Below are 22,745 nucleotides of genomic sequence, written 5' to 3' on the forward strand. Positions count from 1 at the left end.
GAGAGGTTTGCTTATTTTTCTAAATGTTTTTCTACTTTTATAAACCTTATGGTTCCCCAAAGCCTGTTGTTGTTCCCTCTTATGTCTGGAGCATGCCATTTTGGCTACATACAGTATTAGCACTTGGGAGAATATTTGCTATTAGTATACATACATATGCTACCTGAATAGTTAATGTAGCTTAGAAGTATATTCAGCTTGGTCAACTTGCCAAGTTGGTTTTCCTTGCTGCAGAGCTGTCATGGTTTTAATCCCACAGTACACTAATGTCCCTGCTTAATGCTAAAACAGCATCAAAAACCCCACCCTAAACAACAAAAGAACTCCATAAACACAAAGCTTAACAAAACACCTAAGAATTTGTAAGGCAGCTTCTTTGTGGGAAAAATGTGTGGAATGTTTCTTTAAGGGTAGGTGGAATTGATCCAAATAGTTCTATAGTGTAAATTATCCTAAATCCCCCTCCTTCAAGGAATGTATTATGTGGAAGCTTTTAAACCCCTTCAGGGATATAGTGTCAGTTCCACTCCATGCGGTAGCTGACAGCTTCCTTGCTGTTCTTCCAAATAAGCAGAATCTGAGCAAGTAAATATTTGCTGTGTTTGCATCTATGCATCCCGGGGCTAAGAAGGCAAGCACTTTCTTGCTAGGAGCAGTTATGCCAGGGTGTGAGTGGGTGGGGAGCCAGCACTGAAGATAACAGGAAAAACTGCGTATCTTTTGCTATTTCGGATAGACATATTCTTAGCAGAATCACTGTCTGGCACCCATGAATGTAGAGCCATTTGTTCTTCCTTGTTCCATTCAACATGGCACTTATGTCTTATTAAACATGCCAGCCTGGCACCATGACCCAAACAACTTTACATGGAGCAAGGGGAACTGCAGTCCTCAACACCCATTATGGGAAATTCCACAAGGAATCTGCACAAAGTTGGTGTAGGCTTTGCCATTTCATAATGTTTTGAAAAAAATAATAACCAGATAAAAATTATTATTATTATTAAATTTATTAATCGCCCATCTGGCTGGGCACCCAGCCACTCTGGGCAATGTACAACGTACAATAAAACAGTTTAAAACAATAAAATTCTACAGTACAAACATTTTCTAAAATACCCTAACCCACCCCAATCAAAAAATCAAAGATATTTTAGATCGAATTAAAAATTATGTATTACTAAGAATGGCATCATAAAGCAAATGCATCATAATCATTATTAATACTGCACCATCCAGGGACATAGCCCTTTATAGTGTAACACATTCCAAAAAAGACAACCCCCAGCCTGCCCTAAGGAGTTCACCATCTGACATTTTGGTAGGTAACAAAACAAAAGTGAAGGGAGAGGCAAAGTTAACAAACAACAAAGAAAGGGGAAGAATAGGGGTTAATAATTATGAATACTTGAGTATCAAATCAACAGAAGCAAGGCAGGCTGGGGATGCTGGGAGTTATAGTCCAACGCAACTGGAGGGCATCAGGGTGGGGAAAGCTGATCTATAATGTAGTTTTAAGCTTTTATATTTTATACTGTTTTTATTCTGTACATAGTGGTTTTAATTTTTGTGAACCACCCAGAGAGCTTTGGCTATTGGGTGGTATAGAAATGTAATACATACACACATACATACAGTACTAGGAGATGAAATTGCACTTAGTTCAAAAAGGTGAGGGCAGAATACAAATGTTGAAAATTATGTATCTGTTTATAGGGTTTTTCTCTGTCAGTCCATTCAGTGGTTGAAAGACCCAACACAGAGCTTTCCCTTGGACTTTGAGGTATTTGTTTGTTTGCTTTCCGCCCATGAGCCAAAAGAAGTCCATACTTGGAATTAGTCAGTGAAGGCAGGGGATTCCCGTGCCTGGGCTCTCCAGAGACCTGCCTCTCAACTTTCTGCCCCAGTGGCTTCCTCCAAACAGAAAGGCCAGCCCCGCCTGGTCCTCTGCAGGAGGTAATCAAGTCTTGCATTCCTCTATGGGGGAAGTGTCACTGGGAAGAGTAGGCTGCTCTCTCCAGAGTAAGTCACCCTGATGTCCCAGCTGTCTCATCAGACTCCAAGAAGTTACAAGCCAGTAATCCACCAAAGATGAAGCCTCTGGAGTCTAAGGTAGCAGCACCACCTACTGCCTGAGGACTGCAATTTTAAGCCCTACTGAAACAAAGAAGAATACGCAATTGTAAAATACCACCATGAGACACATGCTGCCTTAGTTAATGGCACTTTATAAGAGGCAGTGTCCTTATGGATATCACACCTGGGTACAAATAACTGAATTATGCAAACCTGTGTGAAGCACCCCTCACGTTGCTGGAAGCAAGACATTGTAGATCACTCTCTTCAGTGGTGGATGCTAGCTGTTAATTCTTACAATTTCAGGTTGTACTTGTCTGCTGCAGTAGTGGGCTTCTGCAGGGTTTGGTTTTGAAATGGCCTGGCAAGAGATTGCTAAGTCTTTGCTATGAATTGTAGCAGGCTAGGGTCAGGTACTAGGAAGCTACTTGCAGAAATTAACTAAGTGATGTCCAGCCAGCAGGTTAAAGAAGCTATCCATCACACTGGACAGAGCTTGGCCTGCTAAAGCCTCAGAGATCTGCCAAAAGAGAGTAAGAGAGCATTCAGTCAACCAGAATGCCATATGTATGAAAAGAGCCAGTGGGTACTAGGTGATCATGTATTTCAATTAGGGATGGGGAACTTCTGTCCCATAGGGCTAATCTGGCCCACAGGCATTTCCTATCTGGCTCCAATCAGTGTTCAGAGATACCATGGAGATTCCTCTCCCTGCTAGAAAAGCAGTTTCTCCATGTAGAGAGAGGCATGCCCCTGCCTTTCCCTGCACAGAAAAACTTTGCTATGAGTCAGGAGATGGGGTTTCAGGGGAGGATCTGGCCCCTGATGTTATCTGGCTTCCAGCAGGAGCTGGAGACCAATCCAGCCCCTGGGGGCTAAATAGTTCCCCACCCCCAGTTTAAACCATGAGGATTCAGCCATTCTTCATCCCATATCTTTGAACTTCGGACTGCTTGTACTTCCAACGCAGGAGATCCCTATACCAAAATTTGCACCAATAGGACAAATCGCCTTGGTTTTATCAAGAACAGAATGTTCCGTTTTAACAACGAATGCCTTAAGCCTTAATCATATAGCTGTTCCCCTTGCCTCTACAATACTAGCCCCATTCCTGAGTAAAATCGTATGACGGTCTATGCACAGAAAGGGGCAATGGAGCTTCTTCCCAAGGTTACATGGTTTTCTTGTCCCATCCCCACATCCCCGTGCTGCCTGTGAACATCTGAGATGGGGAAGACTATCTCTGGAGACCACTGTGTGTGTAGGCTTCCATGGGAACAGAAAGCCTTTGTGATCAGGATACCACCTTCTGCGGAGGTCTTCATGACTTAGAGTGCAATCCTATGCATGTTTAGACAGAAAAAAGTCTTACAACTACCAGCATTCCCCAGCCAGCCATGTTGGCTGGGGAATGCTGGGAGTTGTAGGACTTTTTCTGTCTAAACAGGCATAGGATTGCACCCTTAGTCTCCCTTCCTCAACACATGGATGTTGGGCAGGGCACAGAAGCCGTGCAACCTCAAGGGCAGGGGCAGCAGCACTAGCCCATTGCCCGTTTCCATGCTTGGAACCCCTTCACACAGTTTAACGTGTTCTTATGACAGTAGCCGCCTTCGTAAGAGCCCTGCTGGATCAGACCACAGGCCCATCCAGTCCAGCATTCTGTTCCCACAGTGGCCAACTGGAAGAAATGCACAAGCAGGACATGAGTACTACAGCGCCCTCCTGCTCATGTTTCCCAGCAACAGGCACACAGAAGCATACTGCCTCTGATACCGGAGGCAATATACAGCCATCCTGACTAGTAGCTATTGATAGCCTTATCCTCCATCAATCTGTCTAATCCCTTTTTAAAGCCATCCACGTTGGTGGCCATCACCATCACTTCTTTCCACAACAGTGCTCCTCTCTCCCCTCTCCAGCGACAAGTAGTATGGGAATGAGCGATGTGATCAGGGCTTAATACATTAACAAAGTCACCTGGGATGGAAGCACTGGGGTCAAGGCAACTACCCCCAGCCTCAGTAACGTCTGAACTGGACACCAGTCTCAAGCCCTGCATCTCTCAACCTATTCCCCTTCCCACCTTCCTGATGAAACCATGTCTCTACTTGTTCCTTCTCCACCTGCAATCAATTTCTCCTTTGCTTCCTCCACACTCAAGGTACTTCTCCTTCACCTCCTCCTCTCTTATCCACACTTCCTGATCCCCACCACACTGTCTGGCTGGGCTATGGAAAGTTGATGGATGTGAAATGGTTTCAAAGGGGCGTATGCCTATGAGAAGCCCGTAACTAGAACCCTCATGCTCATGTTCCCCAGCAACTGGCATACAGAGTTACCTAAAACAGGAATATCTACCTCCTGTATTCTTGGGGATTCTCTATTCTCCAAAGGCCAGTTTCAGCCTGCTGGCCACCAACTACCTACCTGTAATCTAGAATATCCACTTAAGAGCCCTATGTCTGCACCATGTCACTTTCAGACCCCCTTCACACTCCATTCTATTCTTCACTCTCATACAAGTAAGGGTGCATCTTTTAGCATGAACAAAAGTTTTCAGCTGTGTATCATTGCTATACTGTCAACTCGCTGGCCTTATCATCACATCTTGACTTGTACATGGCTAAAGCAGAAATGTATGGTTTGGACTCCTGGTTCTGTTTTGGTCCTCAGAAGCAATACCTCTGAACATATCAAATTCCCGCTGCATTCCCATCTCCAACAGTGCTGGGGGGATGAGCCTAGGGAGGGAAGAGCAATTATCTTTCCCCCCTCCTTCATGAAAATGAACTCAGCTTCCCATCATAACCTTGGTTCCACCAGTCACCTCTTCACAAAGTGTCTCTTAAGGCTCCTGGTTCTGCAAGTTGTGCCCAGATTCTCAGTGAGAAGTGCTTAGATCCTCAATGAGAAAAGTGTTCTCCTCTCAACAGAAGTGTGTGGCTCATCCTACCATTCCAGAGGAGTATGAAGGGTAAGATAAAAAATGTTTCATACCCCAGAAACCCAGGAGCTCACTGAATTACACAGCCTGTACTCCAGATGCTACCCAGATTTGACCTGGTGCAAAAATGTAGGTAGTGTTTACACATTATTTCCTGTATATTCTAGACCAGCATGGAGTCACAAACAGTCTGATGCTGAAGTGCACATGGACCAAGAAACCCTGGTTAAATCCACATGGAAAGCCTAAGCCCAACTTCCACATGTAAAATAAAGGATTTAGATGTTATGGAGATAGTTGCTTTAAATGGGAACAAACTCTCAGCCGTGTGGAAAGCATGCTGGGAATGAGAGTTCCAGAAAAACAACAAGGATTGTATCCAATATTAGTATAACTTAAATCCCATTCATTTCAATTGATCTATTCCAAGGAGGACTAACACTGGATACAACCCCAAGATTGAATTCTGCTACAGACTGGGTACCATAAGCAACAACAAGGTAGTATTAAAATTTATCCACAGATCTGAGCCTATCATGGGTGAGTTGCACTTATTGCATGGACACCTAAGAAGTATGTGCCATCTGTGGCAAATGCTTGTTTAACTTGCCCTGTCAGTATAGTATTTCTGAACAGAGCTCAGCTACTGTCCAGTACCAACATAAAAACAGGATGCAGACCTAGGTGCTCTTTTGGTTCAAAATTGCTGTGTTCTGCCTGCAACGCACCCACACATGCTGAAACAAACAACTGTGTGGGGTTCCCGATGTGTGTGTTTATTAGAGTTTTATACCAAAATAGGGCCTACAGCACTGGACTGCAAAACTGGAGAGGGGATTCCTATCTGCCCTCTTCTCTAATAATGCAATACAATTGCACAAACATTCAAACCCTTTTCTTTGTGCTGAACAAAAGTGAGTTGGCATAAGCTTTTGAAAACTCTGGTGAATAGGAAAGGGATTAGCGCCTGGCTGGAGGGTTCATCTGAACCAAAATCCTTTGACAAACATGGAAAGGGGGAACAGAGGTTGAAAGCCAAGGTTTGAACCTTGACTATAAAGGTCAGTGACTGCCCAACACACGAGTCTGTCTGCGGTATTTCCCTGGTGCCAGCAACTCCAGAGTCAACTCCGTGAATATAGCTGTAAGACCCCAAACACGGTGAGGACCATTCAGGAAGATAGGCAGGGTGTAGCTGTAGACACCCTTGTGGCAGAAGTGGGTGTAGCCCTGGTTCTCTTCTTGCAGCAGGTGGGAAAAGGACAGTGTGAAGACAGCCTCAACCTGGAAGTCAAAGAGCAAAAATCACCACCCTCCCATAGGAATACACCCTCATTCCCAAGCCTTCAACCCAAACACTTACGGCCTAAATAGACATTACAGGAAGGTATGGCTGGTGCTGAACCATGCCTTCCCTGTGCATTTCCCTGGTAGCACATCTAGCAAAAGGAACGTATGATATCACTGCATTCCTTTTACTATTTGACAGACCTCTTGTGGGTTAGGCTTCAGAACCAGGTGCTCCAGAGGACCCAAGTTTGCTATCACAGGAGCCACTAACATTTTTGTCTGAAAGAGAAGCAGAATAAAACATGAATGAATTCCAGACCTTCCCATGCTTTTTCCAGCACAGCATGCCCCAAAGTGATAAGCCCCTTAAGTCCACCTCCCCGCCAGCCAAGCCTCCAGAAAGCCCATTTTTCTCCTATCAGACACTGCTCCATAAGGATCCCTTCCTCAAGTGAGCCCTCCCCAAATGGAATACTAGTCACTAGTCCTCTATAGAAACCCCTTCCAAGATTAATCTTATCCCTAAAGATTCTGGGACCACAATATAACATTACCTTATCAGGCAGAGGTCTCATGACTCCCCAGACGCAGTCCTCCCTCAACTGTAGGCCCAGCTCTTCATGAGTCTCCCTGAGGGCCGTGGTAATGACATCCTGGTCAGAGTCATCACACTTACCACCTGGGAAACTGCATGAGCAAATTAGGGTTCTTTTTAAAAGGGAAATTCAGGACCGGAAAGCCAGGGGACACTCAGAATACTTGAGACTGAGAGACACTGGCAGCCATGAGGGGAAAAGCTGGAAGGGAACTTGAAGGCCATCTAGCCCAACCACCTGCTCAACACAGGATCTACAGTGCTGGAGGCAATTGCAGCACCCCTGACAGATGGCCTTCCAGCTTCTGTTTACATACCTCCAGCAAAAGACTGCCACCTCCCAAAGCAGCCTGTTCCATTGTCTTACCATTAGGAACATTCTCCTAACGCTTTGCCAAAATCTGCTTCCGTGCAATTTTCACCCACTGGTTCTAGACCTGCCCTCTGGAGCAACAGAACAAGTTTGCTCCATCTTCTGTGCAACAGCTCTTCAGATATTTGAAGACTCCTATCGTGTCTCCCCTTAATTTTCTCAACCATTCCTCATAGGACTTGGTTTGCAGACCTCTCTAAGAGACCAATCCAGGATAGCAAGAGGATGTACATTGTCACAGAGAACTATTCTACTGGTCCCAGAGTGTTCTGGAATGCAGGAAAGAGCAAACAGCAATTCTGTTTGGGAATTCTTTAGCTGGTTTCTAGCCTGTTTGAATTTACTAGAAAATAAGACTGGGCAATCAGGTACCTGGCATCACCTTTGTGCAAACCAGTCAGGGCGCTGGACCGCAGGGTGTACAAGATGGATGGGTTCCCTGCCAAAGAGCACAAGGACACCAGAACAGCTGCTGACACCGCTTCTTGTCTGTATCGGTTGGTAGATGTCTCTAGCAGCCCTCGGCACCGCTGTTCATTTTCCCAAGATAAGTATCTACGAACTGGGCCCATGCTGGCTATGGGTGTAGGGGCCATACCCTGGCAGAGGTGGCGAAGAGTGGGAAACATAATGCCCTATGGAGGGAAAACAGCAGGGAGCTGCCTTGAGCAGTGCTCTCCATCTTGACTGGAATAGCCAAGGTACAAAAACCAGCAGCCAGCTTGGGCACTGCAGAAAGTTATCTTCCTGGACTTCACAGGGCCCAAACAACTTGATTGCTTAAATACTCATATGGATCCTCGCACACAATCAACTCACCTCCTACTGCTTAGTCCAGTAATGCTTTTACTGTTAAATCATGCTATACATGGGTCTGCTAGAGCATAAGGGAGGAAAAAAGGCCTCTGTCAGAGCTATGCATGACTCAACAAAAAAGCAGTCAAGTGCCAAGGTCAAAGGCTGAACCCATGTGCCCTTCTAGTTTTTAATGTCCATTGCCAAATCTGTGGCAAGGCCAACCACAGTCTTTTCAGAATCCTAGGTTTCAAAACATCCACTCCCCCACCCATTAACATAAGATATTTTTACAAGTTTTTCAAGCAGCCACCAATACCAGGAAATCTCTCAATACATAGAAAATGCTTCTTGGTAAAATAGTGGTGCAGCTAGGTAATTTCAGCCCCTGGACTTAATGGTATGATGGGCCACCCCTTTAAAGGACCATGAGTATTACATCAGTTGTGACGCACACAACTAACATTTCTCTCCCCCCTCCAACCACCATCCCATGTTTCTACATTCCTGATATGTTAGAACAACAATAAAACTGGTCAGGTAGAAGCCTATGTTTCCCTATGGGCATTCATGGTTTCCCTATGGGGAAGTACTGTCATTTGTTTTAGTATGTCCCATCACCTGCTGCTCTCTGGGTGGTCATGTTGGGGGGCCCTGGACTTTGGCCCCAAGTTGAGGCCACCATCGCACCACTGCCCTGGAAGATGGAGGGTGGCAGTCCTCTCCTTTTGGAACTGAGAGGCTCTACCTGCTTGCTTGCCAACCTCTCTGCGTAGCACAGCAGGGAGGATTGGACTACACTGGCCCAATCCCCACTGCTGTGCTCCCCAGAGGGAAGGGCGAGGGGTCCACCAAAGGCATGTGATTGTAAACTGCCCTGAGCACATCTGCCAATTGGACAGTATATACATATAAGACGCAATCCTATGCATGTTTGGACAAAAAAGTCCTACCAACTCCCAGCATACACGCTGGGAGGCATAGAATTTTTTTATGTCAAAACATGCACAGGATTGTGCTTCTAACAAAGAAATAGATAACAAAAAATGAATGTTGCCAAGTCCCCGCCATAACCTGGAACCGGCTCAGGGGTGCGTGTGTTATCATGAGGAAAGGGAGACGGAGGACGACAGTCGGCTCTTCTTCAACAGGGCTTCTCAACCATTTTCTCCTATCAGGTCGGAACCGAGTCTCCCTTGGAAGAACAAAGGCCTAAGAAAAAACTGCGCTGGGAGACGTGCCTAGGCGCTGGTCGAGATCTGTTCGCGCGTCACCGGAAAAGAGAACCACCCAGGGAAGGTCCACCAAGGCGGCGGACTTCAGCGTCTTGCAAGGAGCCTAGGCGGAGCCGCCCCATTCATGACCACCACGCTAGCCAGGCCGCCCTCAGGGCAAGGAAAGCGGACAGCCCCGCTTCCCTATCTATCCCCAAAGGACCCGGTGCCAGGAGCAGCCACATTGCAACGCTCCCTTCGCCGCAAGAAGCCGGGAGGAGAATCCCAGCCCCGCCCTATTCGCCAGTCCCCTTAGCAAACATGGCGGGACCGAGGCGCCCGTCTCTTCACCAACGCGAAAAGGCGAGCGAGGAGGTAGGCACGCTTCCGCGAGGCAACAGAATGGAGGTTACCTTCCCGAGCTCTGACGGACGTAGAAAGGCGGGGTTCTTCTCCCCTCAGAATGCGGGCGGACATGCGCCGGTGGAGGCCAGCGGGGCGCGAAAGCCGCGCCCAATGCTGAGCGGCTCCCTGCCCACACACGTCCTTCGGAGTTGAGGAGGCGATGGACCGGATCACCGGGGGGGGGGGGGGGTGCCTCTATATATATAACATCGGATAAAGTTTAACGAAGAGTGTCACTTGCGCTCCACGCCCGCCCCTCCCTTTTCGGACTGGAGAAAGGAAATGCCCCTTTATTTCTTTGTTGTTCGGTCGTTCAGTCGCGTCCGACTCTTCGTGACCCCATGGACCATAGCACGCCAGGCCTTCCTGTCCTGCGCTCTCTCCCGGAGCGTGCTCAAGTCCATATTCATTGCATCGGTGATGCTATCTAGCCACCTCATCCTCTGCCGTCCCCTTCTCCTTTTGCCTTCAGTCTTTCCCAGCATCAGGGTCTTTTCCAGGGAGTTTTCTCTTCGCATTAGGTGGCCAAAAAATTTGAGCTTCAGCTTCAGTATCTGTCCTCTCAATGAGCACTCAGGGTTGATTTCCTTTAGGATGGGCTGATTTGACCTCCTTGCAGTCCAGGGGACTCATAGAATCATAGAATAGTAGGGTTGGAAGGGGCCTACAAGGCCATCGAGTCCAACCCCCTGCTCAATGCAGGAATCCAAGTCAGAGCATCCCTGACAGATGGCTGTCCAGCCTCGTCTTGAAGGCCTCCAGTGTGGGAGAGCCCACCACCTCCCCAGGTAATTGGTTCCATTGTCGTATTGCTCTTACAGTCAGGACGTTTTTCCTGATGTTCAGCCGGAATCTGGCTTCCTGTAACTTGAGCCCATTATTCCGTGTCCTGCACTCTGGGATGATGGAGAAGAGATCCTGGCCTTCCTCTCTGTGACAACCTTTCAAATACTTGAAGAGTGCTATCATATTTCCCCTCAGTCTTCTCTTCTCAAGGCTAAACATGCCCAGTTCTTTGAGTCTCTCTTCATAGGGCTTTGTTTCCAGTTCCCTGATCATCTTTGTTGCCCTCCTCTGAACCCTCTCCAGTTTGTCTGCATCCTTCTTAAAGTGTGGTGCCTAGAACTGGACACAGTACTCCAGACGAGGCCTAACCAGTGCTGAGTAGAGGGGAACTAGTACTTCCCGGGATTTGGAAGCGATGCTTCTACGAATGCAGCCCAAAAGAGCATTTGCCTTTTTTGCAGCCACATCACATGGTTGGCTCATATTCAGCTTGTGATCGACAACAATTCCAAGATCCTTCTCGCTTGTAGTGTGGTTGAGCCACGTATCCCCCATCTTGTAACTGTGCATTTGGTTTCTTTTTCCTAGGTGCAGAACTTGGCATTTGTCCCTATTAAATTCAATTCTGTTGTTTTCTGCCCAGCGCTCCAGTCTATCCAGATCACTTTGAATTTTGTTTCTGTCTTCCAAAGTATTAGCTATCCCTCCCAATTTTGTGTCACCTGCAAATTTGATCAGCATTCCCTGCACCTCCTCCTCCAAGTCATTAATAAAAATGTTGAAGAGCACTGGGCCCAGGACTGAGCCCTGCGGTACCCCACTCGTTACCTCTCCCCAGTTTGAGAAGGTCCCATTGATAAGCACTCTTTGAGTCCGATTCTGTAGCCAACTGTGGACCCACCGGACCGTTGTTTCTTCTAGCCCACTTTGAGCTAGTTTGCTCATCAGGATATCATGGGGCACTTTGTCGAAAGCTTTGCTGAAGTCGAGGTACATGATGTCTACAGCATTCCCACGGTCCACAAGGGAGGTTACTTGATCAAAAAATGAGATCAGATTTGTCTGGCAGGACTTGTTTTTGACAAATCCATGTTGGCTTCGCGTAATCACGGCATTGTTGTCAACGTGCTTCCAGATGGATTGCTTTATGATCTGCTCCAGAATTTTCCCAGGGATTGATGTCAGACTGACTGGTCTGTAGTTCCCAGGTTCCTCCTTTTTACCCTTTTTCAACATAGGGACAACGTTAGCCCTCCTCCAGTCATCTGGCACTTCCCCCGTCCTCCATGATTGCTCAAAGAGAATAGACAGCGGTTCTGAGAGTTCTTCTGCCAGTTCCTTTATGACTCTAGGATGCAGTTCATCTGGCCCTGGAGATTTGAACTCATTCCAAGTCATTAGGTGTTCCTTGACCATATGCCTGTCGATCTCAAGCTGAAATCCTGCCCCTTCAGCCTGTACTTCGTCTTTGCCAGGGGGGTCATAGACCCTCTTTTGGGAGAAGACTGAGCCAAAGTAGGAATTGAGCACCTCTGCCTTTTCTTTGTCATCTGTTATCGTTTTGCCATCCTTATTTAATAGCTGAACCACCATTTCTTTCCTCTGCCTTTTACTATGCACGTAGCTGAAGAAAGCCTTTTTGTTGTTTTTAGCATCCCTCACTAACCTCCGCTCGTTCTCAGCTTTAGCCTTCCTGACGCCATCCCTGCAATTCTGTGCTACCTGCCTGTACTCTTCCTTTGTTACTTGGCCTTCTTTCCACTTCCTATATGTGTCCTTTTTTGTTTTCAGGTCATCCCTAAGCTTTTTGTGAAGCCACATTGGCTTCTTCTGTTGTCTTCCACCTTTTCTTCTTGTTGGAATTGCTTGTGATTGTGCCTTGAGAATTTCCTTTTTTAAAAGCTCCCACCCATCTTGGACTCCTTTTCTCGCTAGCATCGCTTGCCATGGGACCTGACTGATCATTGTTCTGAGTTTATTAAAATCAGCTTTCCTAAAATCCAGGGTACGCGTTTGACTACACTCGGCTTTTGCTTCCCTTAGAACCAAGAACTCAAGTACAACATGGTCACTTTCCCCCAGAGTTCCTGTAATGGCTACTTGATCCACTAAGTCATCTCTGTTGGTTAGGATCAAGTCAAGGATAGCCGATCCTCTAGTTCCTTCCTCTACTTTCTGTAGGAGGAAGTTATCTGCCACACAAGTCAGGAATTTCCTGGAGGGGCCATGTTTTGCAGAATTTGTCTCCCAACAAATATCAGGGAAATTGCAGTCCCCCATTACTACTACATCATGCTTCCTTAAAACATTGGCTATTTGCTTTTCAAAAGTTTCATCCTTGGCTTCTCCTTGATTGGGTGGCCGGTAGTAGACTCCGACCACCAGGTTCCTTTTATTCTTTGCTCCATTTATTTCAACCCAGATGCTCTCGATGGGGCTACCAAGCTCCTCCTCCTGTATTTCTGTGCAGAGATATGTATTTTTCACATACAGTGCAACCCCACCTCCCTTTCTGTTCCTCCTGTTCTTTTTGAACAAGTTATATCCTTCAATTGCTGTATTCCAGTCATGAGAGTCATCCCACCAAGTCTCAGTTATACCTATCAGGTCATAATTTCCCTCTTGTATTAAGAGTTCAAGTTCGTTCTGTTTGTTTCCCATACTCTGGGCATTAGTATATAGACATCAAAGACCATGTGCTTCATAGTCTGGCTTTCTTCCTACATGTGTCTGAAGACTATTATTGGGCGCTGTCAGAGCTCTTCTCTCCATTACAGTGCATGCGCCTATGTCCATTGTTACCCCCAACTTTACATCTCCCTTCCCCGTAGGATTCAGTTTAAAGCCCTCCTGATGAAGTTCTTCATGCTGTGGCCAAACACAGTCTTCCCAGCCTTTGTGAGGTGCTCGTAAGAGTCTTCTCCAGCACCACAGTTCGAAAGCATCCATTCTTCGGCGCTCAGCCTTCCATATAGTCCAGCTCTCACAGCCATACATTACTACTGAGAAAACCATAGCTTATACGGACCTTTGTCGGCAAGGTGATGTCTCTGCTTCTTCCTATGCTGTCTAGGTTTGCCATAGCTTTCCTCCCAAGGAGCATCTTTTAATTTCATGGCTACAGTCACCGTCTGCGGTGATCTTGGAGCCCAAGAAAATAAAATCTGTCACTGCTTCCATTTCTTCCCCTTCTATATGCCAGGAAGTGATGGGGCCAGATGCCATGATCTTCATTTTTTTTAATGTTGAGTTTCAAACCAGCTTTTGCACTCTCCACTTTCACCCTCAACAAGAGGCTCTTTAGATCCTCTTTGCTAAGGATAGCCAATTCTCTTCCTTAAATCAGGGCTGCGGAGCTTGTGGCCCTCTAGATGTTGTTAGACTCCAACTCTCATCACCATGGGTGGGCAGGGCTGATGGAAGTTGTAGTCCATCATAATCTGGAAGAGGTTCCTTAAATGATGCCTGTAGTAAAGCCCTGGGACCAGTAAACTGAGGAAAAGCTGGCTTGATTATTAGTCTCTGCATGAAAGCGTATTGGGCAGACAGCTACCAAACCCAGCTTAGCACCATCCTTGGCCCTACTCAAATGTGAGGGGAGTCTACTGCAAGAATATATAGCAAAGCACCAACCTCTGATAAAAAAATTCTGTTTTAGCGTTATGATTTTATTGTAGTTTCACTTTACTTGGAAGGATGTGTATTCCTAAAGGTGAGATAGACTTATAATAAATAAAAGTAGTGAAGGTGATCAACTAATCTTTGACTACACATTGATATGTGGCAGTAACAGGACTTCCGTGCTTGTTCAGGTTTCTGTTATTAAAAAGGAAAATAAACAGCATCACCAAAAATTAAATGTCTAAACTTGCTTAACTGGAACCAAAGCTACAGCCACTTTCCCTAGTAGGAAATCTCTTGAGAGAGAGATGCCATCAGTGGGTGGGAGCAGAACAAAACCACATACACTTTTCCATCTTGAGAGAGGAACTGGGGTGTTGGGGTAACCGTAAGATCACTATCATCCCACACACTCTCACAATCATACCGCCCCCATCCTCACACACACCTACCCCTGCCTGCAGGTCTCTCTCATTCTCCTTGCAGCAGCGGCTGTTATGGGAAAGGCCCAGGAAGCACATAACAGAAGGCAGGGGACCACAAGTTTTGCACCTCTGGTCATGTTAGATGCGCCAGGAGAGATGGATTTGATTCTCCATTTTGGGCCACTAGATTTAATTCCCCAGCCTATCTCTTAAAGCTGTTGCGAGAATGAAATAGCAAGCCCCATAGACACCACTCACTACACATCCCTTGGAAGCATGCAATGAATATCAATTCCAACTTAGTACCATGTTAGCATGGTCTTATCATCCCAGGACTATCTCCATACTTCCTCTGTACAATTCATGTGCCTTCTCCTCTCAGGACTGTGGACTCAGGCTTTGTGATGTTCCCCCCAATCTGAGCCATGAATAGGTATCCTGACCAACAGCTGGTGACAAGGTGTGGATAGTATATAGAAGGATTAGGAATACCTATTTTTTGAGCGCATATCACTGCTTCTTCCATACTAATCCTCTAAGGCAGGGGTAGGCAACTGTTTTGGGCCTGTGGACACATTTGACGATTTGAGAAAACTCTTGGGCGTCACCACAAAATAGGCACACTGCAGATGAAGATGGCAAGTGGCTGCAGACCCATGCATTCATTTGCTAAGAATGTCTAAGCCTCAGGTGTGGCCCAGAGACATTCACAGAAAAGCTGGGAGCAGCAAGAAAGTCCTCACTTTGCTCTGAAGTGATCCCAGGTGCCAGTAAAAAACTATTTAAAAATAAAAAGTAGAAGGGGTAGAGCACCTCAGCAGGCACCAAGAAAGGTGTCCGGGGGCACACTGATGCTCACAGGCGCCACCCCTGTTCTACATATCCAGCAGAATGAGGTAAGGGAGAGGTGTATAGTTCTCAGGTAGTGGAATGGACTAATGGTTCCCACTTGGGATGGGATACTTTTGAATGTTCCTTAGCATAAAGAACACTAATACAGCAAGGAATGAGCTGAGCTAGACCATGTGCTAGTTTTGGAAACAATAGATACCATTTCTGAATGTTTCTTAATCTGCAATCGAAGCGGTGCAATCCACTTTACCACCTTACCCTGATGTGTAGGAGTATGGAATAAGGAAGCTGATATGAGTTGGATGTATTCAGCAGCAGAATTTGTGTGCATGAGCCCTGGAGCCTTGAATCCTCTCCTTCTGGCAGGATTCTTTTCCTACAAAGGAATGCAGGCAGCAAGTATTCGCAACTCTAAGAAATAGAGGAGCTCCTCAAGTAACATGGAGTTATCCACCTTACTTTCTCTAGGATCAAAAAGTACACAACTGGGATAAGTCACAACCATTTAATAGATAATCTGCCCTGAAACAAAGTAAACAGTAACTGGGGCAGGTTGTCACATATATGACAAAATTAAGTAGGTACACTGTTCCCAATGCCCAAACAAAAGCAGAGATGGGCCTAGCACTCAAGAGATCCCATCCAATGTACAAAAGGATGACTTCATTGCAGTGTGTGTGTGTGTTCTAGTTGTTCATCCAGATGCCTGCTGCACCTTAGATTCATTGTATTGTCTCATCCGTTCCTCCAGCTCTGGACGGAAGTGACGAATCAGTCCCTGTAAGAAGGAACCAGGCATTATGAATTAGCAGAGCATACATCTATAGGACTCCCTCTGCCCCAGCCTGCCCACACCCTATCCAGACCCATTCATTTCTAACCCTCTATCAGCAAAACCACAAGGTTCTTCCACACATTCTTGACAAGTGAGGAAGGTCAGGAAGTTACCTGTACAGGCCAAGCAGCCCCATCTCCCAGGGCGCAGATCGTATGGCCCTCAATCTGCTTGCTAATTTCCCATAGTGCATCTATCTCTGCCACTTGTGCATTTCCTCTTACAAACCGCCACATCACCTTATTCATCCAGTCAACACCTGTAGGAAGGAAACCAATGTCAAAAGAATAGAATGCAACTCCATTATTTACGAGAAGATCGTTATGGGGAGGAGAAACTGGCCATACAGCATAATGCTGGACAAAACAATGTCAATGGACCTTGTATACGTAGCTTGAGGTCTGTTGCTGATCTCATCCTAGGCAAGTTGCAGCTTCCCTGTCCAGAGATCTTTATACATCTGTTTTCCCCCTGCACATTTAATAGTGCTGGCATATGCAAGAGGTCTGGAATTATGCACTAAATCCTATCCTTGCCCTCCATCCCAAATGCCCATTCTGGGGAAGAACTTTGGAGTATATTCAGCGCTCACCTTCTCGGCATGGCGTGCACTGCCCACAGCTCTCATGCTTGTAGAATTCAATGAGGCGGGCGATGGCTCGAACTATATCTGTCTGGGGAAGAAAGAGATGGTGAAGACCCATTGAGCAAAACACAGAGCAGTAGGGCCAAGGGACCCTCCTTACCGTTTTGTCCATGACAATGAGAGCAGCTGTCCCAAGCCCAGTCTGTGCCTGCACCAACCCATCAAAGTCCATTGGCACTGTCTCACACACAGATTTAGGGATGAGGGGAGTAGATGAGCCTCCAGGAATCACAGCAAGCAGGTTATCCCAGCCGCCTCTAACGCCCCCTGGTTAGAAGGCAGAGACACAGTCAGGCCTGACTCAATGGATTACCTGCCTGTCTCAGCGGTAGTAGAAAGCAACAGGGGATGCAAAGCTTCCCCCACTAAAACAAGGTATTTGAAGGGGATTAACAGCCTCTTCCTTACGGAAAGTAAGGATGGCTCATCCTCACCCGCATGTCGTTCAATCAGATCACGTAGTGGTATCGACATCTCCTCTTCCACAGTACAGGGTGTGTTGACATGGCCTGAGATATTGAAAAGCTTCGTTCCAGAGTTGCGCTCACGTCCAAAGCTAGCAAACCAGGTCCCTCCTCGACGGCAGATGGTAGGTGCCACAGCAACAGTCTCCACATTTGCTACGGTTGTTGGACAACCAAAAACCCCTACACGCAGAAAGAAAAGTGGGTCGGCTTTAAAAAAATAGCTACTGGATAAGGATAATAGGAAGGAGAGTGGGCAAGAAAGGTAATTTACATCAGTACTGGAGGTTCAAGATGAGCCAGGTGGCAGGGGCATCAACTATAATATTATAGGGATTTTTTTCCAGGAGGATAAAAGTTACGTAGCTAACATCAGGACGAGGAAATGTTTTATGTCAGCACTCCAAGATATTATGTGCAAAGAAGGAGACAGACAGCAAAGGTCCCAAAGGAGCTGGGCTCACATGTTGACTGAGATGGGCATTTGGGAGCAAGGTTGGGAACACAGAAAAAACACCATACCCAGCCCAACCATCACAGAGGGAGCATTTTGGATGCCATACCCACGTCAGCCGGGAAGGGAGGCTTGAGGCGCGGCTTGCCCTGCTTGCCCTCAAGGGATTCGATAAGTGCTGTCTCCTCACCGCAGATGTAGGCACCTGCCCCTCTTGCCACAAAGACATCGAAGTCGTAGCCAGAGCCACAAGCATCCTTGCCCACCAGTCCTGCCTCATACGCCTCCCTGATTGCCACCTAATGAGACAGCATGAGTGCAGCTGAGACCCAGTGCTAACAATCTGCTCACTTGGCTTCCAGCTACAGAGAAATACAAGCAGGCACACAAGGTGATAAAGGCTACCACAGGAAAGACTAAGAGATAAATCCACTAACTCCCTTCCTCTACCAATTCTCGCAAAGGAAAACAGGGACACAAGCATTGCTCACTACCGCGTAACAAGGAGGGTAGCAGCTCACCTGCAAGTTTGAGGCTTCATTATAGAACTCTCCACGAATATAGATGTAGGCAGCTCGGGCCCCCATAGCTCGTCCTGCCACAAGGCAACCTTCCACCAACTTATGGGGATCATGACGCATGATCTCCCTGTCCTTACAGGTTCCTGGCTCCCCTTCATCTGCATTCACCACCAAGTACTTGGGTCTGAAACAAATAAAGAATTATGCCTGACAGCAAGAAACAAAGATTCCTGGGAAACCAATTCTTTCATCAGCAAGCATTTGTTCTATTGCACTGAGCATGCAAGAAGTCAACCTATTTTACTTCATACTAAAGGCTACAGATAGATCAATTAGTCAGGCCAGCAATTCATCCAGTTCAGGATCCTGGGCTCAGGTCCATGGCGAAAGTATTATGGCCTCAGCGTCAAGCAATTCAAGGCCCATGAAATCCATGAGCATCCTGTTTACTGGAATGTTTATATTCTCCCCACCCCCGCCTCTCTGAAACTGAGAATGATGTTTTAGCCTCGCAACAATGCCATGAGATAGGTTACACTGAGAAACAGTGATCTGCCCAAAAAGATCACCTACTGAGGTGCTATTTAAAGTCGAACTTCCCAAGTCCAAATCCAACACTCCATCCATTGTGCCAGCCTGGATCTCCATCCCATATAATAGTGGTTCTTGTGGTCAAGAGAAAGAAGTCGGGAGATGGTTTATTACTACGTGCTACTTCACAGAGCCAGTCTCTTTAGAGAAAGCAATTTACAAAGAAAGGCTTAGAAAGCTCTGCAGTATTGGTGGGCGTTCCCAGCAGCTGACACACTGTTTGGAAGGTCCAGGACAAAACTAGAAACAGGACTCCCTCCAAATTCTGATTCCCAATGTGAACAGGAACAGAAGCCTTTGCCAACACAAAGCTGTTTTTGAGATCATAGGGGAAGCAATTACCACAGTTCCAGACAGTTTCTCCATGAGCAGACATGTGTAATCTAGAAACCAGACTGCATTTTTTCCCACCATAACATACCTGCCATCTGGGGGCTTATTCATAAAGCTCCACTTGAGGCCAGTGGGGAAACCAGCTCCCCCACGGCCTCTCAGGCCTGAAGTCTTTATCTCGTTCAAGATCCAGTCAATACCCTTGAGCAGGATTTCCTTGGTTTTATACCAGTCACCTCGGCTCAAAGCCCCTTTCAACCTAGAGTCAACAACAAAAAATGGGTAAGAAGGCCCATCCAAATTAATTCCAAGTACACAAAGATAAGGAAACCCAAGTAATTACAATATTAATCTGTACTTGAGCAAAGCATAATCTTTAGATAAATACCTGGCCATAATGTTAGAAAGTCCTTTTGGCAGCCTATCAAAAATTAATTTATTGCTTTAAAAAAAAACCCGGCTACTTTTCTAATTTGAAAACATCTCTCATGTACTGGCTTTCCTCCACTAGGTTAAAAAACAGTCTGAGCACCCCCGTTCCTTTTCATCAGTGCACAAAACACACCTCACTTTCTCAGTTCTCACCTCCAATCATGGCGTCCATAAAGATTTGTGAAAATGCGATCCTCATCCTTAAGGGGCCCAAACTGTGTTTTCTTGGGGGGCGCCTAGTGAAGAGAAAGAAATAGCGGAAAATTTGAAAGATGTTTACCCTGCCTGAGCCCATCCTAACCCTGGTTAGCTGGCAACAGCGGGGGGGGGGGGGAGAGCGGGGGGAGACAAGCCTCCTTCTGCAGACTTGTTAATAAGTCTTCATAGGACACAGGAAGGAGCAGCTAAGCTGTCAAAGGAGATCAGGGAAATGCGCCTGCGGGGGAATCACGGCGGGGCTCAAAGCACCGGCCTTTCAAGATCCCTCCCCTTCACCACCCGTCTTTTATTTCTACACACCGCCCCCCCCCCCCGCTTGAGGGGCGCGCAAGGCTACTAAGGACTCACCGGCTCCGGAGCAGCGGCAGCGGCAAGGAAGCGCACCTGAGCGCAAGCCCCGCGCAGCAACAGAGGCCGCGCCACCAACATAGCGCTGAAGGGAAGCCGGCGGGGCCCCCCAGCCGCTCTTACCGACCCCGTCACCTTCACTGTTCCGCGCAGTGATTCTATGTCACGACCCTGGGCGCCGTATATTGATGTCATCCAGCCCGAAACAGAGGAATAAAGCCTCTTACGACCGTCTTAGGCGCGGGGGATGACGGGAATTGTAGTTCAGCTGCGCCGCCGCTATACGATGGCTGGGCTTCCTGTTTACTCCCGCAGACTGGGTATGGCGGAGTCCCATAATACTGGGAGAACCCAGGCCCCGGCTTCGAGATGCAGCAGAGGCCGAACGAAATGATAGCGGAGGCATTCGACGAGGCCTGGTTCCCTTTGAGCCTGCTCGGTTCTTCATTTTCCTCAGCGCAGGGCTCGTGTCAGGGCTCAGTCCCGGAATCTGGTTTCAATACCAGGGCCGAGTCCTGGAATATATGAAATAATATATATTTATATCCCGTCTATTTTCCGCTTGCAAGGAACCCAAGGCGGCGATGAAAGTGCCTCTGAGTATGTGCAGATCTTCTTCCCCTCAGCACAGAACACCCGCAGTCCATTTTGTGCATAGCTCGGGGCGTTTTTACACATGCCCCTGACGACTTCTCTCGCACACCATTGGTGTGTATGGGTGAATGTTGTTAATACATACCTGGGAGTAAATCCCATTGAACGCAATAGGAATTACTTCTGAGTAGACTGTACTCAGTAAGGCTGCAATCTTGGACCCTCTAACCTGGAAGTAAGCCCCATTGAACTCAGTGGTGCTTCCAAATAGACGTGTTCTTAAATGAACGTGCCCACCAATAATAAAAAAGGTAAAGGTAAAGGTGTCCCCAACCAGTCGTGTCTGACTCTAGGGTGCGGTGCTCATCCCCGTTTCTAAGCCGAAGAGCCAGCGCTGTCCAAAGACGCTTCCGTGGTCATGTGGCCGGCATGACTGAACACCGAGGTGCACGGAACGCTGTTACCTTTCCCGCCGAGGCGGTACCTATTTATCTACTTGTAATTTCTTGCTTTCGAACTGCTAGGTTGGCAGGAGCTGGGACTGAAGACGCAAGCTCACTCCGTCAGGCGGCACTCGGGTCTCAAACTGCTGACCTTCCAGTCTGCGGTTCAGCCTCTTAACCACTAAGCCACTGCGGTCCCCTGCCCACCAATAATAAGACGCAGGAAATGCGGAAAAATTGCGCCTTGCAAGCCCCCTTAAAATCCATTGGACTTGCTTCCCAATAAACGTGTTTGTGTGGTGTAAACCTCTCAAGCAAAAATGGCCTTAGGATTTTGCTGCAGCTCACCCTGTTGGATGTGGGACTACCATAACGGGGTTTCCAAGGCACATAGGAGTTGATGGCTCCTAGTCTTGGCACCTCTTATTAGAGATGGAGGCTACAATGCTAAACACGTTTACTAAGGAGTAACACCATCGTCTTCTAGGGAACATGTTTCTGAGTAAATATGCTTAGGATCAGGCTGCACTGCTGCAATCCTATGCATATTCCTTTGGTCCTAAGCGGTACTGAATTCAATGGAACTTATTGCCAAGTGTGCATAGGATTGCAGCTTTATTTGGAGGCCTCAAGTCCTAACACAGTGGGACTTTTAAAAAAGTAAACATGCATAGGACTGGGCTGAAAGGTTGCAGTCCTAAGCATACTTATAAGCGCTACTAAACTCCATGGATGTTACTTCTGAGTATACGTGCTTAGGATCTTACTACTTGACTATGGTATTCAAACATCCTATCATAAGGAAACCTGCCAATGTACATTTCTTTTCAACTTTAGTTCTGATTTACTATTATGTCACCTTTTCAACCTATACTTCCATGCATCTTTGGAAACAGTCTGCGTACTGAAGAAATTAATTCCATATAAGTCATCCTCCCATCACATGCACTTTGCACGTCAACAGTACCACAGCCGTTTTAGTGCTCTAAGTGGGTAGATCACACCAAGTTAATGAGGCTTGCTAGCAATGTATGTTTACCATTTACTGCAAAAGAGCCTCTTCTCTGATCCATCCACTGTTTGCTGAACTTGACTTTGCCCAAATAACCTTTGGAGGAATTTTGCCTTTTCAAGAGCTCCCCATAGTGGGATTTTTATACATTGCAAGTGGTAAATTTTCTAAATCGCTGAAGTATGATTCATCAAGAGACATCAAACATGTGTATATAAATCTGCCAATTTGAGGTTAACACTTCATGCATCTGATGACGTGGTCAGTGTCCATGAAAGCTTATGCCAAAATAAATTTGTTAGTCTTCAAGGTCCTGCAAGTCTCTGATGTTTCATTTGGTATGCTGAGTTAGACCAAAGATTTTGGACAAGCCACGATTCCATTTATGAGGAATCCACACATTACATTTTCAAGGCATATGTTTCAAGCTCACAAGTAAAAATATAATTATAAGCAGCACAAACATATATTACA

At 46.6% G+C, this 22,745-nt stretch overlaps 2 protein-coding genes and 1 long non-coding RNA gene across 14 annotated transcripts in view; all 3 read right to left on the reverse strand.

The window, feature by feature from the left end:
• LOC146357977 (uncharacterized) overlaps window positions 1-22,745 on the reverse strand; it is a 717,854-nt gene that overhangs the window by 498,707 nt on the left and 196,402 nt on the right. The gene's annotated exons all lie outside the window — the stretch shown is intronic.
• NUDT8 (nudix hydrolase 8) lies at window positions 5,780-15,687 on the reverse strand. Of its 9 annotated transcripts, none has more exons than XM_084860400.1 (6): window positions 9,704-9,838; window positions 8,101-8,155; window positions 7,654-7,916; window positions 6,868-7,000; window positions 6,515-6,592; window positions 5,780-6,307 (listed from the first exon to the last, which is right to left on the reverse strand). In XM_084860400.1, the coding sequence occupies exons 3-6, from the start codon at window positions 7,908-7,910 to the stop codon at window positions 6,086-6,088; spliced, it is 690 nt and encodes a 229-aa protein (XP_084716526.1). In that variant the 5' UTR covers window positions 7,911-7,916; window positions 8,101-8,155; window positions 9,704-9,838; the 3' UTR covers window positions 5,780-6,085. The 9 variants fall into 9 exon arrangements, with proteins under 9 accessions (XP_084716526.1, XP_084716534.1, XP_084716558.1 ...); XM_084860408.1 differs by having other exon boundaries at window positions 8,101-8,158; XM_084860432.1 differs by lacking the exon at window positions 9,704-9,838 and adding an exon at window positions 9,151-9,450 and having other exon boundaries at window positions 8,101-8,158.
• On the reverse strand, window positions 15,871-20,379 carry NDUFV1 (NADH:ubiquinone oxidoreductase core subunit V1). 4 transcript variants are annotated; one of them, XM_084860231.1, is made up of 10 exons: window positions 20,223-20,379; window positions 19,809-19,891; window positions 19,312-19,482; window positions 18,300-18,483; window positions 17,969-18,077; window positions 17,295-17,507; window positions 16,961-17,127; window positions 16,807-16,888; window positions 16,328-16,473; window positions 15,871-16,157 (listed from the first exon to the last, which is right to left on the reverse strand). In XM_084860231.1, the coding sequence occupies exons 1-10, from the start codon at window positions 20,301-20,303 to the stop codon at window positions 16,074-16,076; spliced, it is 1,320 nt and encodes a 439-aa protein (XP_084716357.1). In that variant the 5' UTR covers window positions 20,304-20,379; the 3' UTR covers window positions 15,871-16,073. The 4 variants fall into 4 exon arrangements, with proteins under 4 accessions (XP_084716357.1, XP_084716339.1, XP_084716349.1 ...); XM_084860213.1 differs by having other exon boundaries at window positions 17,888-18,077; XM_084860223.1 differs by having other exon boundaries at window positions 16,807-17,127.

This window comes from Heloderma suspectum, chromosome 1 (genome assembly GCF_057233095.1).
Source record: "Heloderma suspectum isolate Gila_16-S chromosome 1, 16-S_ref, whole genome shotgun sequence".
NCBI lineage: Eukaryota > Metazoa > Chordata > Lepidosauria > Squamata > Helodermatidae > Heloderma > Heloderma suspectum.

Excerpts from the sequence above, each read along its gene's own strand:
- NUDT8 (XM_084860385.1), bottom strand. The coding sequence starts at position 9,183 with ATGATAACACACGCACCCCTGAGCCGGTTCCAG. Across the intron at positions 6,593-6,867 it reads TGAGACCTCTGCCTGATAAG|ACAAAAATGTTAGTGGCTCC; the intron begins GTAATGTTATAT and ends CTTCTCTTTCAG. Across the intron at positions 6,308-6,514 it reads TGAAGCCTAACCCACAAGAG|GTTGAGGCTGTCTTCACACT; the intron begins GTCTGTCAAATA and ends TTTGACTTCCAG.
- NDUFV1 (XM_084860208.1), bottom strand. The coding sequence starts at position 20,303 with ATGTTGGTGGCGCGGCCTCTGTTGCTGCGCGGGGCTTGCGCTCAGGTG. Across the intron at positions 19,892-20,222 it reads CTGCCGCTGCTCCGGAGCCG|GCGCCCCCCAAGAAAACACA; the intron begins GTGAGTCCTTAG and ends TCTCTTCACTAG. Across the intron at positions 18,078-18,299 it reads ATGAAGCCTCAAACTTGCAG|GTGGCAATCAGGGAGGCGTA; the intron begins GTGAGCTGCTAC and ends CTGTCTCATTAG.